Here is a 20,316-nt window from a genome sequence, read left to right on the forward strand (position 1 = left end):
TCAGGACCATGAATGAAGTAATTAAATTGCTTAAGTGACATCAAAAAAGTGATTTTAAATGGAGGAGAAATGTACACAATGTAATCACAAAACTAGAATAGAATAAGGCTGTAGAAACACTAGAAATAATTTCAGAATATTAAAAGTAAGCTAAAGGTATAAGTAAGTGTGGGAATTACTATTTATGTCAATTTAGTACAGATTGAGTATTTTTTGCTTTTTTGTCTGATGATGAACAAACTATTATGAATATGTGATGCACATTAAAAAAAAAAAAAAAAAAGAAAAAGAAAAAAAAGTTAACCACAGAAACACATCTTTTACCCAATTCCCCAGTGGTGAAACTCCCGGTCCTGGTAGAACATGGACAGAAACAGCCACATACTTATGGTCTCGACCCAGAAGATAACAAACAGGAACCATAGCGATGACAGCAGGACTTCACACAACATCCTGGAGCTCTGAGAGGACAACAGGCATACAGTAGAAAATAAGTGATGCCTTCTGGATTTGTATACTGCGACAATAAAAAAAAAAATTCACCTATCCTCTGACTTTTTTGTGGTATTTTTTAACTCTGACGTAGGGTGTCTACTGCCAGTGATGTTGCCGTACAGTTTGGGAAACTTTAAAGATCATGTTTTTTTTTTTCCTGTTCAGTTAATACCTGGGTCTATGACCAAAATGTTGCTGCTTTAAATAAACTTAGTGCTGACAGTTGTGAACGTCACTGCTTTCCTTTGCATGATTTCCTACGCCCCATGCATTGGACAACTTTTTACAGATACATATACATTAAAAAGAAAATATTATAAAATTTTGTATACATTGTACACATGGAAAGTCAACATAATATTATTGGGTTGTTTTTTTTTTACGTTACTCAGCTGTACAATACATATTTGAACTCATGATTCTTATACTGTAATCCGTTTATGCTAATCTACCCTATGTTTTTTTTGTATATGCCATCTACAGCACATCATACAAAATACTGCTATGGGAGGTGTTTTGATATCTAACATGCCTCAGAACATACTGTGTTGTATTAAACTATAAGATTATGGGGTGTAGCTTAATAATGTAGCTAAACTCAAACGAGCATGCATTGTGTCGTAGTATGTATATTATAAATCCATACATTCCAATAGCTATTTTATAAATTGGCTGGCTTGTAAATTTAAACCTAATGTTTGAGAAACGTTACCTGGCCAACCTTGAGCTTTTGTGTTTTTATTTTGCTTTAAAAGTAAAGTTAGCAAATCAGTGTAAACATTTTAGCTAACGTTAATTAACGACTGCTATTCATCCTACAACACACGGCTAGCCTGATATCACCGATGTTGTTTAAGTTAGTGTATCCTTGCAGTAATGCATAAACTGTTGTTTGTCAATGTCCTCGATGCAGGGAAAACATTAAGTGTTAAAGCAATAATAACAATGGCTAACTTAGCTTGCTAGTTAAAGCCGAGCTACAAGCAGCTGCGCTAGCCAGCCAGCTAGCTAACATATAGTTGATTTAAAGCCTCGTTTGTGTAGTCAGTCAAGATAATCCATACATTTTTTTCTGTAACATTAATGATTACATTTAAATGTAATTATTGCATCACTACTGCAAAGATTTCAAACGTTAAAACGATAAGGTTGAAAGAGAGGAACTGAACTGATGCAACTTAAATTTTAAAGCTAACACTTGTTAAATATCCCTATTGTTAACGGGCCCAATACAAAGGTAAAATACACTATATACGTTAAACAAATACAAATTCTTGTTTTTAAGACTATTTACTTACTCAGGCCAAAGACTCTTTTGACGGCATTACTTTTCCACGCTAACTAATGGTAAACATTCCCTTTCCTTTACAATGTTCGTCACATATCGCGTTACATTATTTCCGCTTCTGGGACCACTTATACCATTGTTTGATTGGTTCCCAAGCTGTGGTCCGCGGACCGTCAGAGGTCCCGTCACGCCCTTGCTGCAATTCCACGGAAGTAGCATTAACACTATATTGTGCATGGCACAGTGGTAACCTAATGTTGCACGTTAGGTCCAAAAAACACACACACACAAGGCGAGTTATACTAAAATTACTTTATTACATCTGATTTCTGTTCAATATCCCTCTGCCAACACAATGGTAACTATACAAACAAAATAGTAAATTTGATCCTATTCTTATTCTGTTTTGTGAATCTTTTTACAGAATTTAAATCCACTTTTAGTACTTTACCATCTCTTATGTAGTATCTTCATAATCTCTCTGACATTCAATAACGAGTTCCACCATCTATACATTTTAATACAGGTTATGAGTTGTAGTGGTAATGTGCCAAAGAGGAATACTGACATCTTCAAAGAAATGCAATCTCGTTTCAAAAATTGCCTGTCACCATGTCATCTTCTCAAGCCTTTTTACCATAGGCACTATACCAAAACCAGTTTGTTTCTATGTTTCATACATATCATGCCACCAGCCCAACGATAGGTAAAATGGAGATGAAACAATGCAGTGGTATCTGGGCTTGGCAACTCAGGTATGGCACAGTGTTTGACCATAGAAAGGATCGCCATTTTCTGTTCTGTCCATTCTGTTCATTCGTTATCCCATATGCTTTCAGTCAGTAGGACAAAATTTGACATCAAAGTTTTAAGTAAAAAAAAAAAAAAAAAAAATTAAAATAACAAATAAAATCCAGGTTGGTGGAGAGGTCTTATGACTGACAATGATTGACAAGAATATCCAGACTCCTTCACACACAACACTGACATAAAAGTGAACAAAAATTGTGCATACAAACTTAAGGTTGGCATGTATGTGAGGTTTGATTGGCCTAACATTCAAACTCTTGGCCTTGGCTTTCGACTTAAGGTATGATTTCAATAGTGATAAATACATTCCCCTTTATCAAATATCAATAAAGCAGAAAAGAATTGATGAATGTAACCTGTTGTGTTACAGTAGCTGGAACTAGTCACTTTGCATTAAAAAAAATTTTTAAAACAAAAATAAAATAAAAAAAACTTTTGGGACCAAACCACATATAACTTGATATAATGCATACTTTGTAGGTAGGATATATACACATGGAAAACTGAAATCCCACCTATTTAAGAAAAAGACCCCAGCATTTGTGTGTCCTTAAATGTGATAAGAAAATATCACATGACGACATTCGGAAAGAGCCAGTATCTGAAAAGTTGGCTCTGAATCAGTGGAATTGGGACAAATGGTCAAAACTTGACCGCAGAGTCGGGGAGAACAAGCTCTGCGGTGATAATGCTCAGCGATGGCCAGGCTGACTGGATAAGTGGCATTTAAGGGAGATGACAGCAAATACGTGCATATGAGGCATTTTGTTTCTTTACACAAAACCAAGAATGTCTTCCAATGAGCTTTGATCAGACAACTCAACACCACTTTGAGTGTGAAAGGTTTGCTAATATCAATGTGTTCTTTCAGTTAAATAAAGTTAGTTTTAGAAATTATTTACTTAAAATGTGAGTTTAGTTTTTAAATGTTTTCTTTAATAAAATATACACATATGAACATTTCATTCCAGCTTTGTGATTCAGGGGACCATATATCCTTTTTATCAATGGGTAATTATCCTTAAAGGCCTTTTCAACAGAGTGTTTTTAAATGCTCTGTATGTAAATGGCAAATCTCAGTTGAACAGAGAGGTTGTTAAAAGGTTAAAAGGGCACTGACTTCTCCAGTGATATTTCATCAACCAGAGAGAAGGCAGCAAGCAGACATATTAATCAGATAGGAACTGCTAGAGCTAGCAGGGGAATACCTAAGTGCTTTTTGCCACATTTATTTTGTATTTGGCTGTTTTTCCAGCATGAACATTGACTCAATTTCTACATTTACATGTATATGCTATGTCATCATGCGAGCGTGTGCTTGATTCTGCCACCCTTGTTCCTGGGTTCTGCTGAGATGGTGTAAATTTTATAATTTAGCACCATTTAAATTTTTAGTGTTACTTAACTGGGCCCCAACATTTTTCTAACAGTGTTGTAGGTTTTTGTTTTTGTTTTTTTTGTTTTTTTAGTAGTGCCAAGCCTGCTGTCATGGTCATGACAATTTCCTTACGCTACCTGCCTGCACATGATGGACTATCTTCAGTTAACTCAGCTCAGTTTGTTTTATGGAAACTGTAGCCAAAACATATCTAAAAGGTCTGCAACATCTTCACATCCTGTGTTCATTCAAAATTCAGCATAAACACACAGAAGAGATAACCAACAACAGCTACTGTCAAAAACACATTCAAAACACAGTAAAAGCCACAGAAAGGGGGGAAATGCTTTCACTTACATACTGTATGTTGCCATACACTAGGCCTTGTCCATATTTGGGAAATTGCTCCTAAAAATCACAGCACAGGTTAGCTCGACTCCTCAACTTAACAACATACGTACCAATAAAACCCTCATCCACCAGGTGGTTTGCAAAAAGAACTCAGATATTAATGTTACACATATTGCGCTGTATAAAGTGCTTTGAAAAAGGCAGCAGTTTTAAAAGGCACTAATAAAAATCAACAGATCAATAATAGGATTGTTTTGAAGGCAAATGAGTGTCCTTTTTTCCCCCTCACAATTCCTCCTCTCAACATGTACAGCAACATTCTCTGTAATGCAGGGGTTTCCAAGTACACCCCTATAGTACCACCACTCTAAAGACTTAAAACTATAGTTACTGATATGCACAAATGATTTTCTATATCTCAAAATTTATAAGACTTAAAACCAACTTTACTGCTTACAGAGTGAATATAATAATCTGAGAAAAGTATTTGGGACCTCTGGAACTAAGATCACAGCTGTTAAAATAGACTGAACAAAACATACACTGGCACTAATTAGAAATGGTTGAGGGATTTTAAAGTATTAAAACAATAAAACATCTGAGAATGATTTCTATAATGAAAGGTAAAAAGGCACTGTAATAGTGTAGCATAAGCCTGAAAGTTAAGATTATTTTATCTGGCTCTGAATTTGTAAAGTCTCATTTTGGCTGATGACCAGGAAATCGGATGAAATAAAACTACTGAATGAAAGGAGGCATCTAATTTATCACAATGACCATTACAGCAGGCTGGTATCACAACAGCGTAGCAAAAAAAATCTTTAGTTGGTCTGCTGCATTTTTAACCACCACCAGAGAACCAGCCAGTGTATAAATGAATATTAATTGAGTGAGTTAAGGAAGGGGGTCCTGAATAAAACTGTGATTGTTTGATAGAACATTTCTAAGGACATAGTCAACACATGTCAAAGGCTTTTTAACAGTGTGTCATGTGCAAAATGAGAACAATGGCTGTAAATAGCACAAAACATAGTCTAAACATTCCATAGGAGACAACTGTAAATAAAAACAAATGGGAATATTATGTGTTGACACTCAAATTGCTTATGTAACATAAATTTAAGGATCTGTATGTGTGCCGATAAACTGCCGTGAGGACGGGCTGTGCCTTTTCCAGCCCTTTTGACCTGAGCAACATTTATTTAATCACACATCCACATCTGTACACGGGAGAAACGGAGGGGAAGTGTCACAGAGAGAGACAGAGCACCAGAGCTCGGCCAATACTCTGTCCTGCTGTGTTTGTTGGATTCTACATCTCCACGCTCAAACTCTGACTCCACGGCTGACAGGGGACCTATGTGTAGGAGAGGTGTGACCCGTTAGATATTTGAGAGGTGACACTGGTACTCCTGCTCATGCCCTGCTCACTGCGCCCCCCTGAGGGTGTCCTCCCCATTACTTGGGGGCTGTTCTGTACACCTCCACTGCTGCGGGAGACCAGGACTCCTGCTGATGGGTGGCCCCACGGTGGTGGACCCCCACGTCCCTGCATGCCCTGCCCCCAGCCCTGCTGCATAGATGCCCCTCCTGGACTGGAGTGATAGTGGTGATGGCTGCTTTGGTGGCTCGACCCTGCGCCTGAACTGCCACTGCCCCAGTGTGGCCCTCTAGAGCTCCCACATGGGTGGTGGTGCTGATGGTGACTCCAACTCCCTGAGGCCCCGGGAAAGCTATTGCTAAGGGCCTCTGGTGAGATATTTGACAGCACCATGTTGCTGAAGCCCAGGCGCATACTCTCTGAGTCAAAAGCCTCAACTTCTCGGGCTTGACGTTCCAGCAAGCTTCGGATTCGTTCCAGGCGTTCATTCTGCAAGGACAACATCTCCTCCTCAATCTACGGAAAAAAAAAAAAAAAAAAAAAATTAGTAAATAACAATGTTCATATAACGTATGTGTTTCACAGTAGGCAGGTACACCTAACTGCTCTGTATTCTACCGGCATCCGTCCAGCGACGGTGCATATGTAGCACTCTCGCTGGACGGATGATTAGTAACACCTGTGCTTTTCCTACTGAGAAAAGGGCCTATCATTCAGTTTCTATTAAAAGGCCCAACACAACCACGGTACACATCCACAGGTGTTCTCACTTATTTTACTTAATTAGACCTCTCCAGGACTGAGTGGAGGTTTACAGACTGTGTTTGATCGACATTCACCTAACTCTCCTGTTAATTTTGTTGCACCTGTACCTTCCGGACAAATTACACCTATATCATTTATGAGTACATGGGGTCCACTGACCTCCCAGGATAGCTTCGCCCACCTTCAACTCAAGCAGGTTTAATAAACCAGAATAACTGCGAACCTGTGTGAGTGTGCTGGGGTTTTTTTTAAACTGGAAGTACTTTCTAACTTTCTAGCTCTAATCTTGCCAATAATCCTGGAGTCAGACCAGTGTAAATCTCCACACAAGAATAATTTATAAAAGGCAACCTTCTGTTCCAGCAGGGCCCTCCGGAGTGACACCCTCTGCTCTAGTTCCTTCTTCTCGCGTTCATGCTGGGCATCTGTCTGCATCTTGATCTTGCTCTGGTAGGCATTGAGAAGCTCGAGCTCCTCCTGTAGCTGCATTCGTAGGGCTTGGCACTGAGCCTCCTGAGTCTCATCCAGACGGAGCTAAGGACAGAGATACGGTCAAGATCAGGGTGCAAGGAGAAGAATACATACACATCAATTAGTGACTCGGACGAATCCTCAAAAAAGGTAGCAAAATGTAATATGGGTGGTGCATTCACGGCCCCAGTCTTCCCTCACAATTTTAGGATTCTACATCCCTGCCATTGCCAGACTCACCGCCTGAGTGGAAAGCATCTCATTGATCGAGTGGTCATACTGCTCTGCCAAGATGGCGAGCTTGCGGTGCTGCTCCTGCTTTAGCCGTTTAAGGACAGCCTTGTGTTCTGACTTTGGTGTGGTCTCCAGCAGATGATTCCTCAGTGCTTTGTACTGCCTGGTCTGGATCTTACAGGTGTCCTGGAACTGCTTCTTGATCTGTAGCTCTTTGGACTATGTTTTAGAGAAAAGTAATTAAATTATGTATTTCTTGATATTTAAAAGCAAATATTGAAGCACACAAATACAGACCCTTATTATCTATGTTAGGGCCTGTAAAATCACAATATTTTTAGGCTCAGTTCGGGCAAGTAGAACTGGGAAAGCAGGTATTACATCAATAAGAAACATGGGTCAGCTTCTATTTTCAAATTTTTTGAAAACAGTATGCCTAACTAAACGGGAGGTAAAAGCCGTACATTCATAACCCTGATGCACTTTTTGTGCTCTGAATATAATGGATCAGCCCTTCACCACATCTTGGCTTATACAAGATGAAAAATAGGTCCGCATGACAAGTGGTGAATTGCTTATTATACAGATGCTGCAGGTACCTAGAGCAGCATTTAATTATCATCATTAGAATTCAAATGAGCTTGTCTACTGAATATTCAATGTACATGCATGCTCACAAGCTTATTCTAACCTTGAGACTCTTGGGTTGCTGGCGAACCTCCATAACATGTTTGCGACGAAGTTCCCTCTCCCTCCTCTTGTTGTACTCCTGCTGATTGGTGAGCTCCGTCTGGTGCTGCAGGCGGATCAGCTCAGCCCTCATCTTTTGGATGGTGTTGAGCTGGCGGAACTCCAGCTCTTGCATGGACTCGTGGTGCCGGAGAAGCATGGCATGTTCCAAATCCTTCTGGGTCTGACGCTTGTTTAGCTCCTAATTATTTGCACATGCGAGGACAAACAAAAAAGAGATGAGATTATCACACAAGAAAGATAACTCTGGGAAAAAAAATCTTAAGAGACCAATTTTAGTTTTTTAAGTAATTAATCAATATTTGTAACATCTGAAACCCAGCACTACAATGTAGGACAGTACTGACCTCTCGCACTAAGTCCTGTTCAATATTGTGGCGAGCAATCAAGATCCTTCGTTTGAACCTGCGGCACTCCAGCTCAAGGTACTGCCTCTGTCTGCGCTGTAAATTGGCCTCCTCCTCTGCTTGGAAGTGTTGGAAGTTTTCTTTCTGCTTGGACAACCACTCCTGCTTTTCTTTCTTGGGCGTTGACTGGTTTTCATTCAGCTCCTAAAGGGTAGAAAGATTACAGGTCACCGGTCAAACTGACTTCATAGTTCTGATTGATGTCTGTTTATTTACAGTAAGTAAGCTGAAAGGCTTACTTATGGAGGAAAATGTATGGAGCAAGAGTGCAAATGGATCTCCCTACCTCTTTCAGTTGCTCCTTGCGAAGTTTGTACTCCCGTTTTTGGGATTCTAGGAAGCTGTTGAGCTCTTTCTTCTGCTGACTCTGGATATGCTGTTGGAACTTCTTTTCATCATTGCTAACGGTTTTTGCCTGATGGGGAAATGGAGATCATAATCAGTTTGATCTTTGCCAAATATTACCCATGGAAAATGGAAAATCGTAAGGAACAAATAAATGAGATGAAAGAATACATCTTTCTCCATTGACGCCTGGTGCTTTTTGATCAGTTTCTCCATCTCCTGGGCAAAGCTATTCCTCTGGTTCTCCAGCTCCTTGTCCAGACGGAGTCTGTGCTCATCCATCTCAGCCTTCAGCTTGTTTTCCAGAGCCATCAGCTGTTTCTGGTGCTGCCGTCTCATGCGCTTGTAGCCCAAAATCTGCTCCCTTAACTCAGAATCCTGCTCGTGCTCCTTAATCTGGCGAGTCAGCTGGCAAACACAAGACACAGATTCTTTATATTGTCGTCGACTGGAATTAACAAGATTTTTTTGGGGGGGATAAATAAATAAATAAAAACATTTTTAAAAATTATATATCTATCTATATATCTATATCTCTCTCTCATATATATTATATGAGGCAACCATATGTATCATATAAAAGTGAGGTATTTAAGGAAATGAGAGAAAAATAGACAATTATTTTTAAAGTATATCCAAGTGCATACATTTTTCAAGCTGGATCATGGCACTGCTTTTGATCACATACAAAATTACTACTTTCTAGCCTTAAAGCAAAAGTATTCAATGATCACCAAGGCAATATGTCAGAAGATTTTTGTCTTTTAACAAGCCATTGATGTTCAAAATTCCAGCAGGTATACCAGCAGTTATTTTAGCCATCATCTCATTTAACCTGCAAGTACAATAACTGTGTTGTTACCACTGAGGCTGTGCGTATAGTGGCAAAGTGTTCGCGGTTTCGTTTTGGCCGTGGAGTGTGTGCAGGTGGTGACTGTTGCTCAGTTGGCCGGGTGTGAGGTTCTGACTCTTGATTATATGTCTCTTCATCCTGAAGGGGAGACAAAAATGCAAAGAGGAACAACACATTAACAACACATAACAATTACTGTAACCAATTTGAAACACTTATATAAACCACGGCTTCAGAACAGACTAGAACCTGAACTTCTTACTGGTTTGAGGTGTATGACAGAGCTGTTGGACATCACTGTGTGGTCTCCCTCCATGTCCACCTCACTCTTGTCATCGCCTGCATCTGTTAGACTGTTGACAGAGCTGCTCTGGGAACTGGCACTGATTGACATACTGGGGATGGATTGGTTGCTCCCAACGCTGTTCACTGTACCTGTCCTACCCACATTGTGTTCTGGCTCCTAAAAATAACACACACAGCGGACAGTAACAGGGTTATAAAAAGGCTCTCTAACCACATCAGTTGACACAATACTATAAATACAGCCTCCCTAAACTGGAGATGAATGACAGAGAGAGACAAGCAGGTTAGCAGCAGCTAAAACAGTCATACGACAGACCTCCTCTTCATCTTGTGCCTCAGTTGTGGGGCCATTGTGAGCTTCCTGAAACAAGATCTTCTTCATTTTACGATACTGCAGATTGTCCAGCTCCCGCACTGCATCCTTAGTCCGATTTATCAGGTCTATTAGAACTGATTCTGGTCGTTCACGCTGGACAAATGCATGCTGTAGGAAGGACAAAGAAAACACCTGTTGCATTAAAATCCTAAATTCTAATGTGGCTATAAGGATTTACCATAAAGCGTTACATAAGTCTGTCATAGCCGTTTTTTGATTTGTACCTTTAAGAGCTCTTCAGAGTTTGGTCTATCCTGGGGAAATTTCTGAAGGCAAGAATCTACAAAGTTTCGGAAATAATCCGTCCTAAAGTTGAGAGATGAAATGTGGAAAAAGGATGCAATTTTTGTTATTTTGTGGATTCATTTTGTTTAAGAAACATTACACATGCTCTTAAAAATGTAATTCTAAACTCACCATTCACTAGACTGCAGTGTGGGGCTCTCATTCTGTGCTATATGGTATAAGGCACTCATTGCGTTCATGTTGAACAGTGGAGGCTTCCTCTCAGCTACAAAGCAAGTAGCAAGTTACACCAAAGTCAGACGTGAAGAAAAATTAAATTATAAGAGGAAGAAAGAGCATCATTATTCAGTCATTGACTGATTAAATGAGCAACATTAATGCTGGCTACGAGATTTTAAAAGTATAAAAACAGATGTGTGGATGTAAGCAATGCAACAACAAATGAGGTCTAAATGTTAGACAGTACCTAATTCAATGCAGGTTATTCCCAAAGACCAAATGTCCACCTTTCCATCATACTGACCCTCGTCCATAGCTAAAATGACTTCTGGGGCCATCCTGAGAGAACAAACACACACACAAAAAAAATATGTGAATGGAAATTTAATGAAAGATCTACAGAAGTGCTATGAGAGGCACCTTTAATGTACATGTTTTGTAGCTTACCAATATGGAGTCCCAACAAAGGAGTTGGCAGGACAGGCAATAGAGGCAGAACCAAAATCTGCTAGTTTTACCTGCCCTGGCTCTGTCAGCAAGATGTTTCCTGCTTTGATATCGCTGTAAACACATATGAAGAAATGATTACAGCTCCACACAGAAGAAAGAACGCCTGGGGTCATAAGCACTTGGTGCGCAGCATGCTCCCTAACACTTGAGACACTCACCGGTGAATCATGTTGTGGGAGTGCAGATAAGCCAACCCTTGAAGAGCACCATGGGTAATTGCAGCTATTTCAACTTCTTGCAGAGGTTTTTTGTGAACTGTAAGGGATACATTCACCAACAGTGACGTAAATCAAGAAAAAAGTAACAAGGGTAAACTTGAAAAAGGAGACTTCCCTCTCTGCTTGTAGTCATGCAGCCTCATGCATGATAATGAGTTCAAAGGTTTTTTACTCACCTTCTAACAAATCTGAAGCAGAGCCTAGACAATACTCCATAACCAGCTGTAATGAAATAAAGAGTGTTCTGTATGAATCTTTTTTTCCCCCTCTTTATTAATCAGTGGGTAATACAGTGTAGTCATCATCACTGACACTCATGTTGAATCTTACCCAGGCAGTGTGCTCTCGCAGGTAACATCCTTTGTACTCTATGCTGTTTGGGTGTTGTATCCTCTGCAGGAATTTCACCTCCTTGATGATGTCTTGCCATTTCTGTGAAAGTAGTAAAGAGCAGAGCATTGTAACGACAGACAAAAATAACTAATTAATGAGTAAAGATAATTACAATTGCCTGTTAACTGGTAACATGATATAGGTTAGTGAAAGTTATCATACCTCACTGGACTGCTTTCCATTATAGGACATCTTCTTGATGGCCACGACCTCATTTGTCCGCACATCCCGTGCCTGAATGATAAGCACATTACATTTTGGTGTGATTGTTGTGGTCACTTCATAACTGTGCCAATGATAACTAATTTTCTCTGTATTATTTGCATGTGAAGCTTAAATGTCTGCATGTGTGTTTTTGCATTATTAAATCGACAATAACTGTATATGACCTCATTGCCCAAACCATCATGACTTGAGACTACACTACAGGATCCGAATTAGAATTCAGACTATGTAGACTCAATGTAGCTGTTTGAGCAACATTACATTGTATAACAACAACAAACTGGGACTTGTGATACAGTTCTCTGTGAGCTGACATAAGCAATGAACGCTTCTAACTGCTCAGGTTTAACACTGACATTACAACATATATATATAACTCATTTTAGCTAACTCGTTTCACAAAAACACCAAGTCACAACCAAAATATCATATTATCAAGGATACTGAGACAAAAAACACACCATCAGAATCACAAAATATCACAATAATCAATTTTTACTGTGAAGTTTGCTTGCTCAATAATTTGCTGGAAGTCAGTGTTGACTGTTGTTGGCTGACACACTGAGACAGTGTGATTAAAACAGAGCTGTATTTCTAGAATCATTGTGAAATGTTTAATAGGATATAAAAGGCATTTGTGATTCATACAACAGTGCTCTCCAATTGCACAATACTGAGAAAAAAGATTCATGGTTATCATGGTTATAATTTTATCCTTTATAACCATGATGAAGAGGTAACAACTAACTTTTGCCGTTCATGTAACACAGTGGTATACAAGAAATGTACGCTTAAATATATTTGATTGACTGAGCTAGGCATAACTTATTTCCCCTCACTGCCCTTTTATTTTTTTGCCAGAACCCTATGTGTCCTTATGAGCAAGAACAGTGGCTTCATTGAAATGAATGAGGAACCTGCATTTTTTTGTCGCAGTTCAGGTGTCAGAATGAACATAGCCTTATATTGTGAAATACTCACGAAATACACAGCCCCAAAGCTGCCATGTCCGATCTCACGCAGATCTGTGAAGAGCTTTTCTGGGTCCTCCTTGAAGAAGAGTTCAGCAATTTCGGGGTCCTTCAGGCTCCCCGCCCGACTGCTGTTGGGCATAATGGGGAGTTGGGGGGCAATGCCGCTGCCGCCAGCAACTATCTGGGTCTGCGACAGCGACTTGAAAGCCCCCACCGATAGCTCATCTGCAGGACAGTGGTCTCATATGTGTTCAGAGCTAAAAGTACAAGGAGAAACAAAAATGAGTACAATGAAAAAAATGTGCATTCCAATATAAATTAAAGTGCTTCATTATTAATGCAATAAGAGTACAATATGCTCAAAATATGGTTCCTGGATGTTTTGGGGTAAGATACACACATTCTCTACGTTATTATGTTACAGTGAGAGACAATGTGAAACAAAATGTAAGTGAAACTTCTGTCTAAAAATCACAGCTCCTTGGCTGTCCATATCAGCAACAGCAGAGTCTATTAACCAGAGATAGAGAAGGCAACACAAAACACAAACTGCAGCGTGATGTCAGGTGCAAATGTGGAGAATGGCCTGGTGGAAATCCTGAGGTAACAAGAGATAAGTCTCCCGTTACCATAGTAACAGCAACTAGAGTTAGGAAATCAGTGGGCTGTGTCCTGACAACCTCCCCTCACACCTTTAGTGACCGGTATGTTGACAGACAGATGTGATGAGGATACAAAGAACCAGCTCGAACAAAGAAACCAAGGTAACAACACACTGCTTCACTGTGAAATATGTGCCTGAACTGAAACAAAGCATTCCAGTGATAGGGCTACTTGTTAAACCTGTAAGTACTTGGTAAACACGCATTCTCAAACATACCAACCATTTTCATGTAACCTTCCTACAAGTGATTAAGAGTCCGTTCATCAAACTCACTCACTCACACACAACCCACTAACTACAACAACAACAACAACAAAAATCGATTCCCAATTAAGATATCCACGGCCACAGCATCTCAGTACAATGCAGACAAATACTTTGTGGTGCTCACAGTGTTGAAAAAAAATTACACCTGAAAAACTTAAAAACCAGCTTGCTCTTCCCAAAATAATAGCCCTAGGTATTTCATCAAGCTTACTGTAAACACCTGTCATTGTGAACTGAATGTAAACAATACTGAAAATATTCAAAGTAAGGTTTGTGGATTAAATATATTTCAAAAGTTCACCACAGAAAACCGACCAAAACTATCTTTGTGACTAGATACCACTATGTATTTGAGGGAAAATGTGGGGTTTTTCATTTGTCTCTCTTTTTTTTATTTTATCTTAGGCGAACTCACCCTTTAAAATTACGGAAATTAACAAAATATAGCTTAGGTCCACAACTCCACTGTCAGGCTTAAGCTTTTAACCATTTGCTGCCTATTAAATAGTTTGTTATACAGCTTTATTGCTGTATTACAGATGCAGACTTTAAAAGATCACTGAGGAGAGTTTACTGAGTACATGCAGCTCAGATGATCAGCTGCAAACAGATGCAGAGCTGACGCTAGAGTCACAAGACTTCTTTCTCAGCCTGGGAGAAACAGCCCCCAGTTCACGCAGACATCTTTTGTCTCACAACAGCACTGAACAACTCACTATTCCACACAGATTCAGCCACAGCCCTGAAATAAAGCCTCATTACCATGTGGGACTGTGCCTCTTTATTGCCATTGTTCTTTACTACGTTGTTGCTCTTGAATGAGCTTTGTTGTCATATCTCATGATGGCATTTTCAACTGTGGACACGTGAGTACAAAAGTGAGTGATGACAACTGATACCTTCATAAAACACGCTTGCGTTCCAACTAGCACACACACAAGCACAAGAATGCAGCAGGACAGGACAACAAAGCTAGAGGGCTGGAATTCCCTATGTATGCCCTCATTTCGCTTCATTTCTCAGCATTTCCTGTTCGCACAGCTATAGGGAGGTAAGACTGGGCCCTGGTGAGCATTTTGAGTAGTTATTATCTGTCTTTCTTGACTTAACAACAATGGCATGCTTTCAGACATGCACTCCAATTTTAGAAACAGGGAAAGACATTTTTTTAAAGCTTTCATATCATACAGATGATTTATCTCTACAAAATGCAACTGCCATCACGTCTTAGAAATCCGTAAGCAATTTAAATTTATCAGTAATCTAGGCCGGTTAAGTCATTCCTTTTTGGCACTCCAAATCATTGCACAAAAAAAATAAAATAAAAACAAAAACAGAATCACACTGTGACAACCACCAGTGTGTCCTTTATCTTTACCGCCCATGTCAAAGAACAAAAACCAAACACTACAATCTTATATCCAATGTATGTTTATGTAAAGGCCTAAATTACTGTATATTTATAAAGTGGCAATTGGGCATAATCAGAGTTAGGACAGGTAGACACTTTTAAATACAGTAGTGTTATTGGTTTGAAAAATGTAAAACCAGTACTACATGACCAACGTGTGCCTTACAGAAAACCCACAACTATCATTTCTGTGGTAGTAGCCCAGCCTTACCTTCTGCGTTTTCTCCCGAGTTACCTGTGGCTAGGTAACGCCACTGGAGTTAAAAACACAAGTGGAATTAGACAGAGCACTTAGTGGCATTTTGCTGAAAGTTGTCACTTTCCAACAGCTGTTTCAGTTGTCACACAAGAAAGTCAACCCTAACGAATACTGATATGTAAAGACCCAACAACACTCTCAAGCGTGTGCAAACAAATCAGACTGGGCAACGTTGACTGTAAGGCTAGCTACAGACCAAACTTAACGTTAGCTTAAGCCAAGTTACGTGTCATACGCTGAAACAATCCAAGCAACATTCACGGCGTGTTTGCTACCCGAGGAGTTCAATAACTGCCCGAGTGGTCTGGGATTAAACCAACTTTAAGAGCCATCTATCAGAAAATGCTAAATTAGCAGGCTAACCTGTGTGATGTTTGCTAAGTTAGCTTAGCCAGTTAGCTGAAACTCACCCTCTTCTGACAGGCCAGGTTTCAGCGCCTCAGATAATGTCGAGTAGCGTTAATTCAAAACAGTTTGGGGTTATAAAAGTATTCTTCCCGTTTCATCCCCGGTGCAGCAATTTCGCACACTAAATCCTTGTTGTTCTCAACACTGTCAGTCGATTCTAACATACAGATTTGTTAATTATCATAGGTTAAAATCCCCACCCTTGAAGTAACTGGGGTGCCAGAATAGTCGAATCCCACTCCCAGGCAGGTCCAAAGATGGCTGCCGAGCGCTCCACCGCCGCCTCCCTTCGTGAAAATACGTCGGGGAGAATGTGAGGGAAGTTCAAACCCCTCCAAAACACCCATAAACAAGCCGCGATGGTATCCGCGATGTAGTTACAAAAACGGAGGGGATGGGGTGGAGAGGAGGGGGGGGGTGTTAAACCTAGCACACTGGCATGTTAACTACTTAGCTATTTAGATATGCTGTGGCGCTGCCTGACTGTCCGTCTTCCCTCGACATACTGCGAACAGCAGTTCCGCCCTGCCTGTTGCAGTAAACTCTCACTGACCCAACGTCCAGAGGCGGAGACACTGGAGCAAAATTAAAAAACACTCTAAGCCTATAATGTATAGGGGAGTAAATGCTCTACTCTTTCCAGCCAGTTGTGGTGTGGTGGCACCTCGTATTTATCTCAGGCTACTGTACATTTTTGACTTAAATGACTACACCGTGGAATAGATGGTACCAAAATACACTGTATTACCTTTCAGTGAAAAATGCTTATCTGAAAAGTAGAATGGATTTTAGTGGACTACTGTAGTGAGTCTGTTGAAGGTAGCATAAGAGTAAAGTTCACAGATTGCCCAAAATGGAAAGTTTCCTCCTCTGGAGAGCATGGAAGTGGTCTTTGTCTTTCGTGATTGTCTGCCAATGAAATTCTTTATTTTATTGTTATTCCAGTGGCTATTTATTTTTAAACAAGTGGAAATTTTTCGCTTGATGGTGGCACCAGAGAAATGGTTATGGCCTCATCAAAAACACAGTAATTCCTTCTCTCTGTACCATAAATATCAGTAGCTACACTTCTTTCAGCAATGCTCCAACATTTTGGCTCATACACGTGTTGCCCAAGAAGATTTTTTGACCTAATTTTGGCAAAAAAAAAAAAAAAAATTTGGGCGATTACCAAACTCTTTAGGAACTGGGACCAACCGTACACATGCCGTATTTCATGTCAGACTGGCCAGGTGTAGTGTTAATAGATTGTGGACACTAATACTGGAGAAACACACTATGCGACTGACTGACGAACCAACGCCACCATCCCAGGCCCGCAAACATATGAAGAACTCGGGGGATACATTCACTTGCAGTTTCAACAGAACTCTCTTTAACATTTCTGCTCAACCAGTATTAATGATATAAAGGAAAGTGCTGTAATGTTTGTTGAATGTACTAATTGTGCGTGTGTAAGTACTGTGTGTATAATTTCCTATTTTAGGCCTTTACGATTATGAAAATATCTGAAATGTATATTCACTGGCAGCTAATGAGCTTTGCAGGAAATATCAGTTTATCAACACTACCTTGGCAAAAAAAAAAAAAAAAAAGCCACAAGGAAATGTTTTTCATCATGCCGTGGTTTATAAAATTTTAAAACACACACATGCATATTCACAGGATAATACTTCCATGGTCCACGCCACAGAATTTATCCTTACAAACACAAGTATTCCGTTTACCGGTGACTACTCAGCAGCTCCACTGGAACAGAGTGTTATGTGCCTCGCCCCTGGTGATTCTTGACAGTAGGCTTTGTTGTTGAGGGGCCAGAGGACTCATCTCAAAGCCTTCCTCTGTAATTTTCCTGATGATTTAAACCCGAAACATTGCAAGCATCCCAAACCAAAGCGTATGATCGATCTCGAGTTAGAGAAATATTGAAATTAAATATAAAATTGTTTCTATTTACTGAAAAAAAAGTTTCTAATAATCTGCAGCATAAAAGGTGGCGTTCTTGGGGCGACTGGTTGCAAAAATGATACTTATAGCATACTTATAGAATCATCCCTCAGGAGTAAGAGGGCATCCTCTCCTCCAAGGAGCCATCACTAAATGCATGGTAACTCAGCCTGTGTAATAACCTGTCTGTTACAAACAAATGGCAAAGTTCTACCTGCTTTTCGAGGCTATTTGGATCAGTTTAAGTGCTTCCTCTTCAGACGATGCCACATGTGACTAGTGCTGCATGTGTGTTGCACAACTTGGAGATTTCTTGTGAAGAATGGAGATCCTAGGGGTTACAGCAGTAATTTTGTCTGTTTTGAGCCCATAATAGCCCTGAGCAAACTGCATAACAGAAAACAGAAGAGGCTGGCCATATAAGGCTTTAACTGCAAACCAAAGAGTGGGCTCTTAATTTCAGTGTAAAATGTAGAAGCACAATTTACTTTTAATGGATGATGATGATGATGATAATGACATCAGTGATGACAATTAAATAAAATGGAAGTAAAGGAAGAAGTCTTGTTTCATGTGACAATAATTATCTCTCAGCAATTACACATTACTCTCCGCCCTTTTAAATTCCCTCTCATTCCTCTGCTTTCTCTCTCTCTCACCTTTTCTGATTGTTTTTTTTTTTGTTTGATACCCAGTGATCCCCTAATACTTCTTCAAGGCCACAGCATTCTTCAGTCATAAAAACACAGGATACACAGCCGTGCTTTTAGTTACTGCAACAAATAAAGTGTAAGATGAGTCATTCATTACACACATTCATTATCTTTAGCTTGGCAACAGAAATTGCGTAACATTTTTTTAAGCAGAAACCTGGTTGAAGTTCTGATAACAGCCACTTACATTACTTTTAACATGAGCAAACTGGCCTTATTTTTCTCTCAAGTGGTTCAAGCCCTGAATTAAGTGATGGTGGTAGGCTAGACAGGTAGACACAAAGAATTTGCAGGTGGTAGCTGACAGGAGTAGCAGGCTTTCTTACTACAAAAGGGGACTAAGAGGTTTTTGGGGGGGGGGGGTAGCCATGGAAGTAGTATCGGTGAATGTTGTCAAGTTGGAAAAATGCTCTCAGGCTTACTTAAACAGCATTAGCATAAAACAATGGGACCCATTAGCTAAAGGATGCTGCTATGACAGGAACCTGTTTTCTGAATGAACAGGTGTTTCACTGTGGGGAAACAACAGAATTACATAATTGAAAAGAGGTTGAATCAGAGACTTTTGATAAAGGACTAAATATCAGTATATTATTTTTGATCATATACATTCACAATTGTAAGTAGTGCATTAAGAACAAAAAACATGTTGAAATGTTATTTTCTCTTCATGGCAACGAATAATTATTATGAGCATGTCCTTTAATTTTAGACGGTTAATACCTTTTGTAGGATAGTCTACTCTTATCCCATGATGGATGAAGTATCCAGACGCTTTCCTTAAGTAATACCACACAATATAAAAATACCTCTTTACATGTAAAAGTTGTGCACTGAAATTATTGCTTGTGTAAAAGTATGTAAGTATTATCAGAAAAATGTTTTAAAGTATTCAAAGTAAAAGCAAGTGTGTAATACTTCTATATATCAAATCATACCTACTACTGATGCATTAGATGCAGCAAGTATGAGCAGCATATTAATGTTGTAGGTGGTCGAGGAGAAGTTATAACTACTTATTATATTGTTTGGTAGTTTAATCAATACTAATGTATCATATTTTGTTATGTGATCATAGATGTGATCAGATATTTTATATATTTTGTATATAAAATCTTAAAGCACCCGCACACCCATAGTCCAAGCATACAGGGGGTTTCATCTATCTTGTCCAGTTGCCCATTCTGCACTGACATGTGCTAACTGTGCTTGACTGACATCTTTCTCACCCTTTCAGTTGATTGTTGTTGTTTTGCTGTATGTTTTGAGGCAGGACAATTTGCCATCATTCTTACTACATAAGATTTGGTGAGAGAATGGAATTCACAGCATAGCTCCATTCAAAGTGCATCCGGGTCTAATCAGCCAGAGTAACTGAAAATACCTGTGTGGGTGTGCAGAGCCTTTAATTTGCAAAGTAACTGGTAACTAGAAGCCATCAGATAAATAAAGTGGAGTTAAAAGGCAATATTTCTCTCGGCAGTGTAGTGAAGTAAAAACATAAAGTAGCATGACATGGAAGTACTGAAATAAAAGGACCTCAAAATTGCACTTAAGTACAGTACTTGAGTAACTGTACTTAGTTACTTTCCACCACTACTCTTATCTAGTGTAGCCTATCATACACAAAATAATTTAGATTCAGTTTTTTT

The 20,316-nt window shown here is 39.5% G+C and overlaps 1 protein-coding gene across 1 annotated transcript; it reads right to left on the reverse strand.

Moving 5' to 3' along the window:
- Window positions 1-2,080: 2,080 nt before the first annotated feature.
- Window positions 2,081-16,567, reverse strand: taok1a (TAO kinase 1a). The gene is made up of 20 exons (XM_040131615.1): window positions 16,007-16,567; window positions 13,003-13,252; window positions 11,959-12,030; window positions 11,734-11,835; window positions 11,580-11,625; window positions 11,344-11,440; window positions 11,123-11,236; window positions 10,923-11,014; window positions 10,628-10,721; window positions 10,435-10,516; window positions 10,151-10,318; window positions 9,791-9,991; window positions 9,538-9,666; window positions 8,847-9,083; window positions 8,617-8,745; window positions 8,271-8,474; window positions 7,865-8,104; window positions 7,180-7,392; window positions 6,820-7,002; window positions 2,081-6,219 (listed from the first exon to the last, which is right to left on the reverse strand). The coding sequence occupies exons 2-20, from the start codon at window positions 13,132-13,134 to the stop codon at window positions 5,680-5,682; spliced, it is 3,075 nt and encodes a 1,024-aa protein (XP_039987549.1). The 5' UTR covers window positions 13,135-13,252; window positions 16,007-16,567; the 3' UTR covers window positions 2,081-5,679.
- Between the last annotated feature and the right edge of the window lie 3,749 nt (window positions 16,568-20,316).

Source organism: Xiphias gladius, chromosome 7 (genome assembly GCF_016859285.1).
Source record: "Xiphias gladius isolate SHS-SW01 ecotype Sanya breed wild chromosome 7, ASM1685928v1, whole genome shotgun sequence".
Lineage (NCBI taxonomy): Eukaryota > Metazoa > Chordata > Actinopteri > Istiophoriformes > Xiphiidae > Xiphias > Xiphias gladius.

What these genes read in the sequence shown, in the direction of transcription:
- taok1a (XM_040131615.1), bottom strand. Translation starts at nt 13,134, where the DNA reads ATGCCCAACAGCAGTCGGGCGGGGAGCCTGAAGGACCCCGAAATTGCT. An exon ending in TGCTTCAGATTTGTTAGAAG is followed by an intron (nt 11,441 to 11,579) that starts GTGAGTAAAAAA and finishes TATCCCTTACAG; the next exon opens with TTCACAAAAAACCTCTGCAA. An exon ending in TTTGTTGGGACTCCATATTG is followed by an intron (nt 11,015 to 11,122) that starts GTAAGCTACAAA and finishes TTGTTCTCTCAG; the next exon opens with GATGGCCCCAGAAGTCATTT.